Source organism: Solanum pennellii, chromosome 10, assembly GCF_001406875.1.
Source record: "Solanum pennellii chromosome 10, SPENNV200".
In the NCBI taxonomy this organism is placed as follows: domain Eukaryota; kingdom Viridiplantae; phylum Streptophyta; class Magnoliopsida; order Solanales; family Solanaceae; genus Solanum; species Solanum pennellii.
In genome coordinates, this window is record NC_028646.1 from 79,899,137 (window position 1) to 79,918,161 (window position 19,025).

The 19,025-nt window shown below is 34.2% G+C and overlaps 1 protein-coding gene across 4 annotated transcripts; it reads right to left on the reverse strand.

The window, feature by feature from the left end:
- Positions 1–3,539: 3,539 nt before the first annotated feature.
- LOC107002368 (E3 ubiquitin ligase PQT3-like) lies at positions 3,540–12,935 on the reverse strand. 4 transcript variants are annotated; one of them, XM_027912326.1, is made up of 18 exons: positions 12,043–12,935; positions 11,062–11,173; positions 10,490–10,571; positions 10,222–10,388; positions 9,996–10,084; positions 9,467–9,535; positions 9,214–9,370; positions 8,989–9,137; positions 8,638–8,802; positions 8,220–8,534; positions 8,036–8,077; positions 7,627–7,894; positions 7,230–7,352; positions 6,830–6,905; positions 5,109–5,791; positions 4,814–4,865; positions 4,016–4,079; positions 3,540–3,865 (listed from the first exon to the last, which is right to left on the reverse strand). In XM_027912326.1, exons 1-16 carry the CDS (start codon positions 12,206–12,208, stop codon positions 4,844–4,846), a joined length of 2,685 nt encoding a protein of 894 aa, XP_027768127.1. In that variant the 5' UTR covers positions 12,209–12,935; the 3' UTR covers positions 3,540–3,865; positions 4,016–4,079; positions 4,814–4,843. The 4 variants fall into 4 exon arrangements, with proteins under 4 accessions (XP_027768127.1, XP_027768126.1, XP_015055841.1 ...); XM_027912325.1 differs by having other exon boundaries at positions 6,830–6,908; XM_015200355.2 differs by lacking the exon at positions 4,814–4,865 and having other exon boundaries at positions 6,830–6,908; positions 12,043–12,208.
- Between the last annotated feature and the right edge of the window lie 6,090 nt (positions 12,936–19,025).

Here is a 19,025-nt window from a genome sequence, read left to right on the forward strand (position 1 = left end):
AAATTAATTATTATTTTTTCTTGGTGGATAATATTTCTTTAAAAAATGAATTTTTTCGTACTAAACAACACCAAGATCGTGTGACATAGATGCATATTATTATTATTATTATTATTATTATTATTATTATTATTATTTCTCAAAAATTATTTTAATAAACTCTCAACTGTTAGAATCATGAATGCAGATCTATCATCTACCTCTGGATTTGATCGTAATCAATTATTTTAATTTGTTTTTATCTAATTCCTATTAACTATATCTCATGAAAGTCAACTATGCATGTACTAGCATTTACTATTAGTTTGAATTTTGATTAATAAAATGATTATCATGGAAAAATGGAATTTGTATTGAAAAGTTTTCTTGTTAGGAGGTGATTAAAAATGGACTATGTAATGTGTGGATTTTTATTTAATCAGATTTCAATATAGATATTCAACATCAGACATGAAATTAAAAAAAAAAGTTATCTTTCGCACAATGTTATAATTATTTTTGGAGTTGTATGGTAAAGTACCTCTAAACTTAATTAATTTAGTAGGAAAAACAAATAGAAGAACTACCTTAGCCAAATAAATTTTAATTAAAAAGATTTTTACATGAAGTATAATGAAAAGGCATGTATATTATTGTATCATAAAGGACATAAAATTATGAGTTATAATGGAAGGGTGAATCCATAATTTGAAGTTAATGAATTTTTATGTCGACTTCAAGTTAATATTATAATAATAATTGAGTTCACAATCAATTGCTTAGTTAATTTCATAATATACATAAAAGCTACTGAATTTTTATGAATTAATATACAAACTTCTACTTCCGCCCCTACATATAATAACTTCTAGGATTTTGGAATTTCTATTAAAAAAGATTGAAGTGAGCAACCAACATGTACATGTAGTGACACTTATTTGTATAACAAAAATATTATTTGAAGTCATAATTTCAAATTCCAAATTGAAGAAATTAAAAAAAAAACTCATAATACAACTAGTCAATAAATTTGGTAGTAATTAAATTTGAATTTACAATAATTTCCTATGCAATATAATTTTAGGTAAAGGTCATCATGGCAAGATATACATGAATTTGAATTAGTTTGGTATTAAGCAATTATATATGAGCAATTCAACGTTGACCTAATTGTTATTTAATTGCCATCGTTTAGTCATTAGCACCTAACTTTAATTCAATTAAAATGTCTATACTAATTATGTCAGGTAATTATTTTAGAGCTTCGATTAATTTGCGTTATGATTTTTATATAAATAGTTAATTCAGGGATTTTGTCTACTTTTTCGAGCTTATATAAATAAATTATATATACACTGATTGTATATGTATCATACATGACTATTTTTAGTTTAAGTGGTTCAGTTCATGGTTATTTAGGCTAAATTTTCCTCCGGTAAAAAATGAAATGGGTGGACAAAATTACATGAGAGAGAAAAAAGAGAAATTTTTTGAAATAGTAAAGATAATATACATAATAAGTCTCTATAATTAAAATTTTGATAATTGTGTTTCATAACTATTAGGTATGTTTGTTATGGACACTATGGTTTGTATCACTATAAGAAAACTGTGAATTACATGAGAATTTTCATACTAATCCCAGGAAAATTCCCATGTAATTCATCGTTTTCTTGTAGTGTATATTTCTGCATGTCTGTATATTTCGTTGTGGATACAAATATGGTAACTATATACAAATTCTGTAAATATACATTTAGGAATTCTTCATAACTTTGTTTGTATATTTCGCCAGCCAATTTACGAAGAGAATAATATATTATGAATTATATACAACATAGCTAGGGTAATCAAATACAAATTCTAGTATACAATCAGAAACAAAATTATACAATTCAATGTTTATACAAATCAGACGAATAATAAGCCGCTAATTATAATTTTCTTAAACTATAGTTATAATACCTAATATAAGCTAAATATGTGTTACTCTACATAATTTTCCGAATAATAAGAACCTCTTGATGAAGTCTAGTCCTCCGAAAGATGAAATAACATGTCCAATTAAAAAAAAACCACTCCATAACTAGATCGAATTTAAATTATAGTTACTTTAATTTATTTAATAATAAAAGATTTCATATTTAATTCGAACTATCCTAATTTTCATCGTATGGAAGAAATAGTGACATAAATGAATTATCTGACATTATAAATAGTAGTACTATTTTTTAAAACTACTGGATCTTGGGGTAACTTGTTTCAGATACCATTAATTATACAATTTATTCATTTTTTTCTTATATTATTTTTTTCTAAAAATAATAATAATAATAATTCCGTATAAGTAACTCTAATATAATAATGACTTTGTCTGTATGATTTATTGTTTCTTAATTTGGTTTCTGTACCCACTTTTAATTTCGAAGTAAAAGTTCTGAAAATTAAAAATTAAATGTTGAGGTGTCAATTATGAACCTCTTTAATTATACCAATAAATAAATAGCGGTCAGTGGACCCACCTATTTTAAGTGAACAGCCCTGTGTTTGTAATAATTATTAAAATTTGATAAATTTGTGTACTTTCAATAATAATATTTGAGTTTTAATTGCAATAAATGGAAATATGATGTTACTATTTTCTGCTACTTACTCCTAATATTTAAAGTTGTAATTTTATATTGTGTATTGTATTTTAATTATCATATTATTTTATTATTGGTATTATTTTTTTTATTTTGAAATAATCTTTCTTTCTTTGCGAATTGATGATAAAATTCACATGTATTTCATCCTTCTCAAATTCCATTTAATAAAGTTTCACGAAACATATTGTTTTTATAGTTGTTTAAAAATTATTTATCATTTTAAAAATTTTAATACATTACAAAACATAAAAAAAGTAATATTAACTATGTGCAAGATTTTAATATATACATTAACATAATTAAAACACAATTGCCCTCGTGACTTTTTCACATCCTTTCTACGAGTTTGAGGAGAATATTTATGTAAGCAAGTAATTTTCTTTAAAAGCTATGCAACAATAATCTCAGCATAGTAAGTTTATATATTTGTCTTTATTTAATATTTTTTTTAATGTAAAATTTTCAGTAAGTGATAAATAATTTTATTTTTAATGTTTGTTGAGAAGTTCTTTTAAAAAATTAAATTTTATCGAGTAATGCAATCGAGAAAATAATTAATGAACGTATAAATTAATTACAATAAACACTAATTACTTATTAATTTTTTTAGATTGGTCAAATATCTATTTTTCGAACCAATTAACTATCAAGAATATAATATGACGAACCAATTAACTATCAAGAATATAATATGAAAAATATAAAAGATGACAAGCATATAGACCAGACCACTATTTATAGTAAAATAACATTGTAAAAAGAAATATATTTTAACATTACTCTCATTGTGATAGCCAAACAACCTCTTTCACTTCAATAGATCACTTCCAACTACACATTAAGGTAAATTATAAGCATGAGAATATAGTCTAAACAAATAGGAGATTACCCACAATGATATGAAAACTGCAATTCCACATAATAATGATAATTATTGCAATAAAAATTGGCGAAATCGCGGTCTTATATTTTGAAATTTTGATGTTTGCAATTATAACTAAAACCAACCATGTAGCATTCATAAGATAATACAATTCTTAGATGGAATCTACAACAATTCATTAGAACGTTCATGTATTGACGATCCTTGGATGAGCAAATTTGTGCTGTTCCCATCTCTCAAGGATCAAAAACCAAAAACTCATACCGTTGCACCGAGAGCTTTGTGAAGTAGATGGTATCACTCAGGAAAGTCTATCCAGATTTGAATGTTACAAAGATGCCCGCGCCTTCTGAATCTGCACCCCAATCAAACAAAATGTGAACTCAAAACGAAACGAGGTGAAACAGAAAAGGTATTAGACAGTGCAGGTAAGCAAGTGAGAGTACTAGCATTGTCTGAGGCAAATATGTGAAAAATGTCTGAACAAGAGCGAACTACTCTCTACCTGCATTATATCCATGCAAGATTCTTTTTGATCCAGTCTCCCCCTCAGCATATACTATCTCAATCTGCATCGAGAACCAACGAGTTAAGCATACGTAGAAAAAGGACCACAAGGACATTATGAAAGCTACGACAGGAATGGTAGAAGGATAGCTGTACTCAATAATGAAGAGGCTAAACACACAAAAGAACTCCACTGGCATCTCAAACAAAAATGACATGGCAACAATTTAAAAGAAATATAAGTGAACATAATGCAACATACAATATGAGATTGTTCCCAACAAAGCTTCAAAGTGATATTCTCACTCACAATACTTAGTGACAAGATTAACATACAACTGTCGAACTAAAAGGCATGCAAGTGAACCTGTGCAGGCTCCTCTAGATAAGTTATATGTACAAAGCAAAGTAGAGACGTCTATATTTTTCTCTTTATTCTCTTCCTTCCCATGAATTATTTTGACATTCAGAATTCTGCCAGCTAAAGAAATATATTATAATAAATATCATAAGACAGGTTGCCAGAGAGGTTAAGCCAACAATGTTCATAACTAACCAGATGCTTTTTTGTTAGCATGACAAACGAGACTCATATTAACTATAAGCCCCTTACTGTTGTGTTCCTTAGATAAACAAACCTAGGTAAGTAAAGCTACATTTAAGACAGTTAAGCCAGTAACATTTTTTTGCCAAGACAGTAAAACTAATACATAATGCACAAATGAACAATCAACCATATTACAGGACACGACAAGGAAATGACAAACAAAAAAGAGATTCAAAGCAATATACGTACATTCAACTCTAAATATTGCACAGTGTTGCGTCAAAATCTACCAACAGAATAGCTGGAAAGAACCCAAGAAAATGGTGAACTGACACATTAGAAAGTCAACAACAACAACATACCCCAGTATAGTGCTACAAGTGAAAACGCAAATAATTGACATATTAAAGATGTGAAAAATGCAAACATAACTTATATGCAGATTACCCCCTTCCCCTAGTCCCCTTTGCTATGCCTAGGAGGAGGCCCCTCCCGCTCCTCTTCTTCCCACCCTACAAAAGCTGGTGGCGGAGATGGTTCGTACCTTGAAGGCTTTCTTTTGAAGTGCCGATCATCATCACTACTCTCGTAATCCACACTCACAGTGGCACTCTTCCTTGATCCAGTAGTCGTTTTGTACTCTCCATGATACCCATTCGTTGTGCCACCCCTGTGGCTCGCTGAAGAACTCACTGGCACTTCACTCGAGGATGGCACCTTTCGCTTCTTTGAAGCTGCTGCTGAATCTTCGGCTGGGAAACTGATACGAGAAAAAACACTGGCCTTCCTCTTATCAACAGATTTGGATTGCGGTTCAGATGGGCCTACGGAGGATGGTTTGGCGTTAGCTGAAGACTCTGAACGGTGATGGCTACTGCTACTGCGATGGGTACCGCGCTGATGGCGGTCCTCATGGCGGTGGCGGTCCTCATGGTGATGATCGTCATAATCTTCATACTTTTTCTTGGAAGAAGGGCGAGGAAGTTCAGGGTCACGCGATCGGCGATCTGGAGACAGCCTCTCAGGTCGGCGGGGGTAATCATGGTCTGGCGATGGCCTCTCAGGTCGGCGGCGGTGGTCAAGGTCTGGCGATGGCCTCTCAGCTCGGCGGCGGTGGTCAAGATCTGGCGATGGTCTCTCAGGTCGGCGGTGGTCATCAACGCAATGGTCAAGGTCTGGGGAAGGCCTCTCAGGTTGGCGGGGACGGCTCGAGCTCGACGGAGCTTTCTGTGGAATCATCAATGTACATATTAATATCAACTATTGCAAAAACAAAGAAGAGTCAAAAATGCAATGCAGGTCTAAAGCCATAAAAAGAAATGAGAAATTCACAGCTATTCAAAAAAAAAAACATTGACAGAAATACACACTACAAAAGGAGATGATACTAAATTTTACAAGAAATTTTTTTCTTGAGAAATAAATTTACATCTCCTTAATTATTTATTTGATAACCGAGAAATTTACAACTCTTAACAATAGGCTCTTCAACTCAGGTTGAGTTCATTTATGGGGACCCGTCAAATGCCACTCCATTTTTGTTATAAGATGATTTACATCACCATCTCCCACTCCACTTCAATGATTCTTTTGTTTCCAAGTCTAGACTTAAGAACACTTCTGCAGTCCTATCCACTTCATCATTTTTGTCAAATTAGGCAAACATCATCATAAAACGTTTCTGCAATAGCCAAATCTCGATGCTGTTGGGAAATGGTTCATTTTTTTTAAAAAAGAGGGAGGTACATAAGGGAAAAAATCACTTATCATCATCCACCACATCCAATGAACAGAAACCAGAAAAACGAACTAACAAAAAATATAAACCAACATCTTAATGGGTACTGTTCTGATAGCTCCTAAAAATTGAGCTCCAGTCAACTGCCCGGCAACAAAAAACTGCCACAATATCGTTTGCCATCAAGCAACATCAGGCATTCGAAAGGAGCACCAACTACGGTAGGAAGTCATATATCCCCTTTTTGCATAATGGGCAACTGATCTCCAATACGCTCAATCGTCAAGATATCAAGGTAATCCAAAGAAATGTGTCCTGTACTTATGATCTTAGAAAATTATCCAAGAAATTCAGTCTCCAAGACTGTTGATTTTTTTACTTTTACATGTAATAGAAAGATGAAACTGGAAACTAGCTGTTAGCTGCTTCTTGGCTAAACCAAGCCAAACTTTTCCCCTAACACACAGCATGTCAACTAAAATATAGGGCCAAAATGGCCTAGAATATTTGATGATCAAGATACATACAGATTTGGGTTTCAGGGAAGGACCATCAGCAGTGCTCCCGACATCCCTTGCATGCTCCCTGTCTTTAGGGAACTCCCTGCTAAGAAATAACAAAAACATTATCAAATTGTCATTGAAGGTGATCAAAAGAGTAGAAGCAGAAAAGACAATGACTGTTGACAATAATAACCTACTAAGGACCAAGTATAGAAAACCTAAGTTATACGGAAGCACTAGGAGTAAACAGAGCGCAAAAACCTCTACTCAAAGCTCAACAATTGATCATAATTTCAATATCATCTACATGTAAATTCTTTGCAAAACCTCAATGCATAGTGCTCAGACCACTGGATGTGATTTAACATCACCCACGGAAAGAGCACCATAATGTGCTGAGAATTAACAAGAATGGTCAAATTACCTCTCTCCACGTCTCTCGCTCTCACGTTTCCTTCTCAGATCAGCCTTTCTAGCCTCAAATTCTTCTCTACTCATGATTGGTGGGCCAGCATTAAATCCCATCCCAAAGTCTGCTGCAAGGTCCCTAAAATTTGGTGGCCAATTTTATCCAGTCAGGTACCACTAATCGCAAATGCGCCAACATATTTGTATACAGATACTCTAATATAAAAGTAATTAAACTACAATATATGACCATTATCAGAAACTGCAAGAGAGACCCGAAACATGTGAAAATACTTATCAGAGATTAAACAGAGAGAAGTTTAGAATAAAATACAACGGAAGTTATACCTCTGCATAGGAGGACCGAAAGACAGCATAAGAAGTTTAGAATAAAATACAATGGAGGTTATTACCTCTGCATCGGAGGACCGAAAGGCAGCATAAAACCTTGTCCGCCAAATGGATCATGTGGTACGACAGGAGGCGGCATAAAGGGCACATCTAGAGGACCCATTCCATAAGGATTGTATGGCATGGCACCAGGATAAGGGGCTCCAAACCCATCTAGTCCAGGTTGCATGCCTGTCCAATATGGATTATAGGCAGCAGGACCCATGGACATCATATAATTCTCAGCAGCAAGATCTTGTGCAGCTCTCCACTGCATCTCAGCAGCAGCAGCTGCAAGGGCACCAAGTAATTTAGGAACTAGGAAGTGTACAAAGCTCCATCAAGAATGCAGACATAATAATCAAAGTTTTATTCCAAAATAGTTAACAAATCTATCAATACGTGCACAAGATGAAGGAAGCGAGTACATACGGTTCAAAGGCAATCGTGTTTTTTTCTTCTTCTTCTTTTTTCCTGAAAACATAAAAGAACAATATCTAGATGAGAACACTTCCCGATCCAAGGGAAGTAAGAAACTAAAGCATCTCCTCTAAGCTGCTCGGTAAGAAAAAAACAATTTGCGAATCCAAAGAGGTAAACGAAAGAGCACCATTACCTGCCTCCCCAACTACAGGCTTTTGCTGAACCTCTTCATCAGCCAATGGAGCACTCCCCGGGGATACAGGTTCTTTAACACTGACGGACTCGTGTGTAGCTTCAGAAACATCTGCAACCTTCAAAGTTCTTCCTCTTTCCAACATTTGCTGAGAAGCACTGCCATTCTTACCCTCTTCTGCAATCTCCTGGGCTTTAGAATTTTCCTCATTAACAGGTGGAGGAGGTGGTGGTGGTGGCAACGGCTCACCCTTTGAAGCTGCAGATTGTGAAGGAGATGGAATCTTTTGTGGGAGAATGCGCGCTGACTCCATATCTGGAAGATATAACAACAAAGGCGTCTTAAGCCTAATAAAAACATCAAGCAGATAATGGACTTGAACGAGAGAACAGTTCAGAGAGTTAGAACCGCTACTGACCTTGAACTTGGAGAGCACTACCCCCATGCTCTGCACTGCTATTATTTGATTCCAATATTCTATTAATTGTATCCCTCACAGTCTTGTTGGGTAACAGGTCATCAGCAAGTATATTTGTGGCCCCACAGACACACACCGACTTCGAGATGATATGATCCCTTATGCCTGAGGATCACCCTTGCAATCAGTTTGAAATTCAAGAATACAGGCACACTAAAATTGAATAGTAAAAAACCAAATTTCACTGTAGAAGCTACAACACAACACCCACATTGAACAGCAAACTCCTTGCGTTTATAGAAAGAACTCTTTAATCAACACAACACTCAAATTAAACAGCTTGCTCCTTACATTTATCGCAGTAACTGCTAAAACAACACTTGCTTGTTAAGACTGCATCTTTCATTACTTCTTTACACAAGGGACAATGAAGCTCTGGTGGAAGATCACCAACGGAACGTATAGAAGGCATCCCTTCAACTTCTCTTTCAAAAGCAGCCCTACAACGAGTGGGCCAGTCATATACATTCTTGTTACAACCAGACACAGCAATACCAACATAACACGAAATCTTACTCATTGGGCTTTAAAACAGCACTGGCACCACTTGGTAAAGCATATGAACCATCTGGGGTTGCCATTAACATGGACTTCGGAATGCCAGTTGGAGGTTTCACTTTCCTAATGTCAAAATTGGGGTCACCATTTGTTGGACAGTGCTGAATGAAATGCCCTGTAATTATGTCATAATTGGATACAATGACTCAGCATGCTAATAGCAGATTTCATAGACAATGATCAGCAGGTGGATGAAAAATAAAAAACATACCAGGCACCTTACAGCGATGGCATACATAGCCTGGTGGTGGTGTTTTCCGTTCCAATCCACCACCCCAACCTGGAAGAGCAGCATTCAATTTGAGTATACATAAAAAAATAAAACTAAATATTCAACTAAATTTGTAAATCATCTAACCAGTAGCAACATAAAATTTAATACATACTTAAAAGCATCTTGACAGTTATCCAACCACATGGAAAGTGAAAGATACTTGACCACAAGATCTTAAAAAATTTCAACCTACAATTGGCTTGATGAGTCTTTTGTCACTAAATTTTACAAAAAGAATGAAATGAAGGCATGTGGAACTGAGACCGGCTTTAATGGAGTGACTTAGACAGTAAGGATTCATATAACCGTCAACTTGCTTCCGATCAACGCATAATTGTTGTAATGAAATAAACCCATGGAAAGACTACTATGTCAAGTTAGCAAACACTTAAGTGAACAATGTCCTTCAACCCAACACGGATAGGAAGATTCATAGTAGATTAACAGACAATTTAGAGTGAATTACCAAAACCTCGCCCACCACGTCCACCCATCATTCTTCCACCTTGACCTCGTCCATAACCTCTACCAGCACCAAAGCCATCAGAGGGTTGACTGCATCAACATAAGGACCATAAGAATCATTTTCATACCAATATCATCACATATTAGAAATAGTAACAGCTAATGCAATAAAAACAGAGTCAAGTGTGCATGAACATTTAAAAAGGAGAAAAAGGAAGCTTTCCCACCTCTGCCAATCTAAGGCTGGAGTGTCAATTAAAGCTTTGATCTTACTCTCCTCATCAGCTTTACTTGGAGGAGGAGCATCCTGCACTTGGTTGCTTGACTGTACTGGTATTGTTTCAGGAATAGAGTAAAGATCATTTCCAAATTCATCCCATTCAAGATCTTCAGGCTACAAAATGGACATAGATATTTCAGTATGCTTAAAGATCACCAATTGTTACAACTACAATCACCAACACTCTCCTAATGCAGAGTGTTACGGGCGCTTACATATTTGGTGGCAGATGACTCCCCTCCCACAAAATTACTTCTAACTGCTTGAGCCTCCTCAGATCGGTATTCTACTTGGGGCCTGCAGAAAACACATCTTGGTCATATTCAAAACAGCTATTATGGCACAGACCAAAAGACAAAAGCAGTACAGGACATATGATTACCAATGCCCACCCTGGGGAGAGGGGGGAGGAAAAAGAAGCTTTGAACACCATATTCAACAAAATGCAAATGACGGCATTAGCATCTATTCTCCCCCTGTACACCTCCCCCTTTCAACCACCCTCCACACAGTGTAAAGGTCTATACCCACCACACCACCATTCTAAGATCTTCATAAGGGAAAGGAAAAAATCAAAGAAAAAGGATCTTGAGATTTAGTAAACACCCATAACACCCCACCACCAGCTCCAAGAAGAAAAGTAACCCACGTCACTCTTTTCTTTGGAATAAACAAGGTAACCAATCCAGGTAAACCGTCTTTCCACAGATTTTGGATTCTCAACGATAAAGCAGTATTTGTATTCATAAATCTAACAGATGAGAGTCAAAAGGATCAAGATTAATACTCGTCTGGTTCTGTTACAGGTGCAGTTACTATGGGCATGCGAGGTCGTCCAGGAACGCGACGAATCAAAACACTAGTATTTTTGGGAATCAAGGTGTCCTCATCAAGATATTCTGAAATTGCAAAAAGAGAAGACAAAACACATAAAGCCCTGTAGAGTTCACAAACATATGGATGGAAATACAAATTATGCAATCAATTTGGCATGATCCAGCTACAAATTATGCAATCAATTTGGCATGATCCAGCGTTCATGCACCCTAATCAAAACAAACTATTCGCTGAGCACTATATTCCTTACAAAGGGTCAACTTGACCATGAGATTTGTTGTGTGACATCAACCTTGAGTGAAATAGGCTCTTCACATGATACCTTTTTCCTCGGCTAGCACTAGTAAGGTACATATTGGGTGCCGGGTCGTACAATACATAGTAGTATTGGTGAAGTTCTTCAAAGACTACTATGGAATAACCAAGTTGCAGGATGATATGGTACTAGCTCAAGTTTTACAAACCCAGCACTTAAACATTAACGAATAGACGACTCTCCTTTTAAACCAATATAATTATCAACCCACCCATCAAAATGAGATGCCAGAATTATATTTCACCAAAGAGAATGAGAACTACAATCAGACATTTTTACAATGCAAAGGTCCTTTTAAGAGTCAATGCATCATCCTTCTCATTTCAAAGGCATAAATTTAGCAACTCAAAATTAAATCGAATCACTGTGATCATCTTCATCTGTTAAAAGCCACTTCTTTTTTTGGAAAATGCACATACTAAAGTACCTAAATATATTTGATAGCAGAGAGATCATAATTGAATAAACCAAAATAACACCCTGAGAAACACCTCAGTAACAATGCCTTAGTTACACTAAACCCCAAGGTCAATGTCACACAACAACTTGCGCAATACTACTAGAAATGCAACTAGGAATGCACGAAAATGACTAACTATATTGAAGCTAACCAACCTTCGTTAGACTGGGCGTTGGTGACAACGAGGTCGAAATCTGTACCCCTGCCCAGATGCTTGGATTCAAATATTTTTTCTTTCAAATTACCAACAGTAATAAAGTGACCATCAATTGGAATTGAATCATAATCTTTCGCACTTTTAAACTTAAAATAAACTGACATAGCTCCTTTTTTCTTAAAATTCCTTTTTTTCCTCAAACAAAAACAATATAACAACAACGAGGCCGATCAAAAAATCATAATAGGCCTGATATTGAACTCAAAGAAAATTGATATAAAGTACAAAAATATTAAAAGCTCTTTTTTCTAGCTCACAACTTCTCTTCAATAACTCAAGAAAATCAGTCAAACCAAATTCCTCCAATAGATCAGTAGGAACATCCTCCACGAGCAAAATAATCCGCAAGCTTCCGTCAGCAGCAATATCTAAAGGCGTGCTTATTACAACCAAAATCAAACCACTGCTACCGCTACTCCTTCGACTGGGGACGATCTCGATCCGATCTATCTAATCACGCCGGGCGTCTCTCTTAGCGGATACCCTTGAAGAGATTGATGATTCTATCCGATAAACTCAGAAGCTGATTCTGTGGGTTTATAGAACACCGGACTCTTCAGATCGATTGAATTGAATCGAATCCAATCAGCGACGACCGACCGACCGACCGTCGACCGACAATTCTTCAGATAACAGGAGAGGTTTCTCTACCGGAAATCGTCAATTCCTCTTCGCGCACGGTGAACTCATCGAAAAATCCGTCGAATTCCGAAGCGGATCGAACGGAAAACTGAAGAGAAAGCCAAAAGAGTAAAGCTTTATGGGGGTGCCGGAACTAGGGTTTCCACGGATGAGAAACTGATTGATTGTCGGGGTGAATTTGGGGATAAATTCCAGATTTTATACAGACCCCTGTTACAGATTAGTCCATGTAGTTTTAGTATTTTCAATTTAGACCCCAATTTTTTGTGGAGGCAGTTGTTTTGAATAAAAAATTCCCATTCTTTAATTTCGTTTTAGACTCTCAGTAGCAAATTGTTTTCTTATTATTTATTTTTAATAAATTTAATCCATTTAGTTATTTATCCTCTTTGTGTATCTGTTTATTTTCTTATTTATGAGTTATTGATCTATTTTTAAGGTGTTTTCTTTCCCAGTAAATTACTTAATTAATTCTTTTGCTACTTTGTTGATTGATTCAAATAAAATAATAATAGTGAATTCTGCTGATACGATATGTAGTTTTATATAGGGAAACTCTCACATATAGCCACTTAAAAATAATTAATTACTCTTCATAGCTATATCTTGATAATTACAATTTGTAGCTACATGTTATTTGGAGGAGAGAGGCGAGCGAGACCGGGAGAAAGAGGAGAGAGGGGAGAGAGAGGTGAAAAAGAGTGGGAGAAAGATGAATTGTATATGTATATATTGGTAAGATAATTGTATATTATACATGTGTAATTATATATATGATAAGAGAGATTAGGAGAAGGAGGAGATAGGCGATCGAGACTAGGAAAGAGAGGAGAGAGCGAGATAGAGAGCGCAGAGAGTGAGAGAGAGATGAATTGTATATATATATATATAATTGTATATACTGTATATTATGCATATACATATGTATAAATGGCAAGCGAGTTTGGGAGAGGGAGGAAAGAGGCGAGTGAGAGAGGGCAGTGAGTGAGAGAGAGGTGAATTGTATATGTATGTAGACTAAAAAAGTATACATATTTATTTGTATATCCTGGCGAATTATACATATATAAACATGACTAATTATACAAACTCGATGTCAGCCCACATAATTAATGTATATTAGTCGCGAGTGGTAATTATTGCAAACTATAAATATGATGAGTAATTAAATAGTATAAGTTTGCTTATCTGCGTAATCTCCCCTTATATATATACACACACGCACTCTCTCTATGGCCATTTTCTTAGTTTTTTCGTGCTTTTGACACTTAAAGTTTGTATATAATTATCATAAGTTAATTATGATTTATCGGGATGGTCACTAGACAATTGTTTCGTTTTTATGCAAGATAATGTATTTTGAAGATTTTTGAAGTCTAGATGGATTTCCGGGCCCAAGGCCTCCAAGCTTTATCAAGCTACCTTTTGTTTTGTTTGCTAAAAGGAGCATTGGGCGTGAGACTTATTTTTCATCGAGCCAACTTTCGTTGTAAGTTTTGACAGCTCTACTGAGTTTGAAATGTCGTTTCAGATTGAATATCATATGTGATTTTCGTTCATGAGATTCTGAATAAACCCATAGTGTATCCGAGATTTAGAATTTTAATCCAATTCTACTGATGCACCACCAGTTGTTGATGTATCTGCTTTTGCAAAGCCTAATTCACTTTCGCAAGGCCACTCCTGACTCAACTGACCTTTGCCCTTGCTGAGCTCTCCTGCAATCTTGCTCCAACGAAACCGGATCTTATCCTGTAGATTTGACTAGCCATGTTTAACCATTGCTACAGGAGAGCTTTTCAGCATCAACAATGTTGCCCCGATGACCTTTGGTTTGTCGAAGTAACGATCACTAATATTTATATCTCTCTCATCTCTTCATCGTTCCATTGAATTGAACAAGTGTTGGGGTTCAGTTTTTGAGCGATTTATTTGAAATTGTGGTGTTTGAATTAAGATTAACTTCAGAACACTATTAAAGTCTTTTTTTCACTCTTCGAAATTCCTCTAAGTATAGTATGGAGAGGGTAGAGTGTACACATACCTTACCAATATCTCCCAGAGATAGGGGTTGTCTTTGAAGGACCCTCAACTCAAGTGAATTAGATCTTACTAAATGAAGAAGAAAACATAACAACATAGCAACATAAACAATGTAAAGTCTAAAAAAATAAATAATAACTACATAAACAAGAACTACAAGGGTACGACTAAGTGTGGCAGCGGTACCGGAACCGGGAGAACATGTCCGGTAATTATCGGAATCGGTACTGTGCGAACCGGTAATGTTTCGGAATTGGTACCGGACCGGTCCGGGAAACCGATAAAAATGGTACTGTTCCGTCCCGGTCCGGAAGGGAACCGGTAGTATAACGGACCGGACCGGACCGGTAACCGGGACGGACCGGTAATTTAAAAAAATAAAAAAATTAAAGATTTGATTTTTTTAATTGAATATAATTTTTATTATAATAATTAAGCAATTAAAAATTTAAATTTCAAACTTTAAAAGTTAAAAAAAATAAAAATTTTCAAACTTTAAAGTTATAAAATTTAAATTTCAAACTCTTAAAGTTTGAAATTTTTAAATTCAAACTTTAAAGTTTTAATTTAAAATTTTCAAAATTTTAAATTTTCAAACTTTAAATTTTTAAATTCAAACTTTTAAAGTTTGAAATTTTTAAATTCAAACTTTTAAAGTTTGAAAATTTTAAATTCAAATTTTAAAGTTATAAAATTTAAAGTTCAAACTCTTAAAGTTTGAAATTTTTAAATTTAAGCTTTAAAGTTATAAAATTAAAAATTGACTATATTAAAAATTAAATTTAATACAACAATATTAAAATACAATTAAGGCGAATAGCCTATATTTTTATTAATATTTATTTGATATTACAATTACATTTACAAAAATATTAGTAGAGTATTAAAAGATTTAATCTACACAGCCATCTTCTAGGAAGGATTCTGTTTAAATTAAATCTCGAATTATCATACTTTTACTAATAGTTGGTGCCACCACATAAATCCCTTCGTAAATCATTCAACATTTCTTTAGTAACATGTTCGGGAATTGGTTGAATAGAAAGATTTTCCATTGCTTCAATCCCGTCGTCACTATAATAATGCATTACTTCATCAACGTCATCTTGAAATTTGGTCGGTAGTGGTTCACAACCCAAATTTCTTCTCTCGATATTAATCCAATCTCGAAATAATACCGATATCTCCAAGCTGTCGGCTGCTAGTGAATGCCTATGTTCTCCAAGTTGAAACCTTGCTACACTAAAGACGTCTTCTGAAGTTACCGACGACGCTTGCATTGCTAATATATCTCGAGCCATCGGTACTAGTTTTGGAAATCCTTTGCCGTGATTTCTCCACCATTGGAGAATATCTTCAGTAGGTTCTGTATTTTGATTAATAAAGGCATCAAAATCATTTCTATTATCGTAAGAAAGTTCAAGATAATCCTGTAAATAATCATCAATATTATTTTCATCAAATCTAACCCTAGAGCTTTCAGGTTCATTTTCACTTGATAAATTTATATTAGCATTATATAAATCATACAATTTTTTAGCTTCAATTTTTATGCTATCTTTAACTTGTTGACAATTAGAAATTTCTTCTAATACATCATTAATATCTAAGTTAAAATACATTTTTTCAACCATTCTTGATGTACCTAAATCTTTATACTTAGGTTTAACAAACATGCAGTTAAATAAATTTGAGGAATATGAATAAAATATTTTTTAAATTTTAGAATCATTTTTTCAATGGTTTGTTGAAATCTTGGTTTCTTTTTAAATTTAGATGATTTAGAAGAAACCATACAAATATCAGGCAAAACAGTACAAATTGATGCATTATAAAGTACATATATTCTTTTTGTAGTTAAGTAAAAAACTTTTAGGAAATCTATAAGTTCATTTATATCACGCCAATCATTATCATCTAGTCTATATGTCATATCAGAATTATGAGCATTCCAAATCATTTTTAAGGGTCAACGATATTCATAAGCGATTACAAGCATTTCATATAAAGTATTCCATCTAGTAGCCACTGTTTTTGAAATTTTTCTAGGTGGAAGATTATTTTCAAAACAACGATTTTGAAAATCTTTACACGCCTAGACTTAACTTGACATTTAAATATAAAATGACATGCATTTCAACTTTCTTACATCCGTTATCATACATATGTACACCATCTTTAACCATCAAATTATATATATGTGTACTACACCTAATATGATAATTATCACCATAAAAAGGACAAAGTGTAGGTTTTAAATATTCAACAGCAGCATTACTACTTGAAGCATTATCTAAGGTTATACTACTTATTTTATCACATATTCCATAACTTTGTAAAATATCTAAAATAGTTTGAGCAATATAACTACCGGTTTTTTGCATTTGACAACATTTATAACATAAAATTCTTTTTTGCATATACCAATTTTCATCAATCCAATGTGCAGTAACAGTCAAATAATCGTTACCGTTTACACTACGACCCATATCAGAAGTAATGACTATTTTACAAGTATTATAATAAAATAAACAACGAAGATATTGAAAATGTTGTGCATGATAATCAAATACAGTTTTTTTTTATTGTATTTTTAGCAAAACCTTTAAAATTTGAATTATATACAATTTGAATATAATGTATAAAATTGGAATTTTCAGCAAAACTAAATGGCAAATCCATAACACATATCATTTTAGCTAGTTCTTCAAGATCTTTTTCTCTACTATATGAAAGTGGTAAACTAGAGCCGGAAACATTAGACGGATTTAATTGTGTTTGTACCATGTTAGAGCCGCCTACTCCTACATTTTCAGGAAGGGGGTACCGTTTTTTTTTGTCTTCCGCTACCGCTTTAGCATGCAAAAATTCATTTTTACAACAAGACATTAAATGACTACTCAAATGTTCCGTCCCGCCAGATTTGCCAATAGTTTTATGATTTAATCTATGTTTACATTTATTACAAATAACTTGTGTTTTATCTTCGTTTTGTGTCATAAATTGCCAAACAATCGATTTTTTAACACGTTCTACCTTAGGCCTAAGATGTACTGGGGGAACAGGGGCAGGACAACGAAAGGGAGCAGGACCGGGAATATTAGTAGCCGTAGATGGCTCAGTTTCATCATCATCATCATCAAAAGTAGGCGTATCAGTATAATTATCAATATCATTATCATTATCATTATCACTAGGCAAATCCTCATCAAAATTACCAAAGCGACGTTGTAAATGTTCATGATAAGGATCTAATCCTGAATTACTATCAATATTAAAAACCGTATCATCAACATGTGTATAATCATCCGTATTTATTCTTAATATAGTAGATTTTTTAGTTTTTGATTTAGAAGAACTACCGATTTTTGCATTATCGGAGGATGTAAAGTTACAAATATTTTTTACACGCTCTAATGAACTTTTTTTTCCCTATCCTTTTTGAACAATATTTTTACCGAAATCCATATTAAAAAATTAAACGTGAGATTAAATATAATACGAAAAATGTAATGCAAATAATAAATCACAAAATAAATAAATAATTATTTAAATATAAATGAAACGTAAAGTAAAAGTTGGAACGAGTGTACCGAACGTCTACTTAAAAAGGTAGACGTTTATGACTGTCGAAAGCCGAACGTGGAAAGTTGAAAATTGAATTTTGAAGCTCCAAATCTAATTTCCAAAGACCAAGTAAGGCAACACCGGAATTTAAGTTATTATATATTATAGAATTAGAGATTAGAGAGTTGAGAGAGTGGAAGATGAATAGATGATTTTGTGATTTAAAAGAATGAAATTTAGGGGTATTAATATGTAAAAAAATGAGTTAAAGTGTAATTTTTAAAACTTTAGGGTATTAAAAAAGTTTGGGGTGGGGTAGGGCTCATATTGGCTGAAATTTTACTCAAATAGCCGTTGGGGGGGCCCCACTAGCCGTTACCTGACGGCTATTAACGGATATAATTAAAAAAAAAACCCGGACCGGACAAGACTAGACCGGACCGGTAATTTTCGGAACCGAAAAATACCAATTTCCGTCCCGGTACCTGTCCCGAAACCGGAAATTATAGGTCCATACCGGTACTAACCGGTACCGAACCGGAACCAAACCGGACCGATAACCGGTAAATACCGGTTCCGCTGCCAGCCTTAGATACGACTAGTGCTACTACAAACACTTAACAATCCTAAATCTTTGAAAGGTAAGACAAAACTCAATCTTTACTAACC

Bases quoted from the DNA above. Each gene is read 5' to 3' on its own strand.
- LOC107002368 (XM_027912325.1), bottom strand. From the start codon at position 12,208: ATGTCAGTTTATTTTAAGTTTAAAAGTGCGAAAGATTATGATTCAATT. The intron at 10,572-11,061 runs GTATTAATCTTG...TGTTTTCTGCAG, and splicing joins CCTGTAACAGAACCAGACGA to GCCCCAAGTAGAATACCGAT. The intron at 9,371-9,466 runs GTATGTTTTTTA...ACATAATTACAG, and splicing joins CCATCGCTGTAAGGTGCCTG to GGCATTTCATTCAGCACTGT.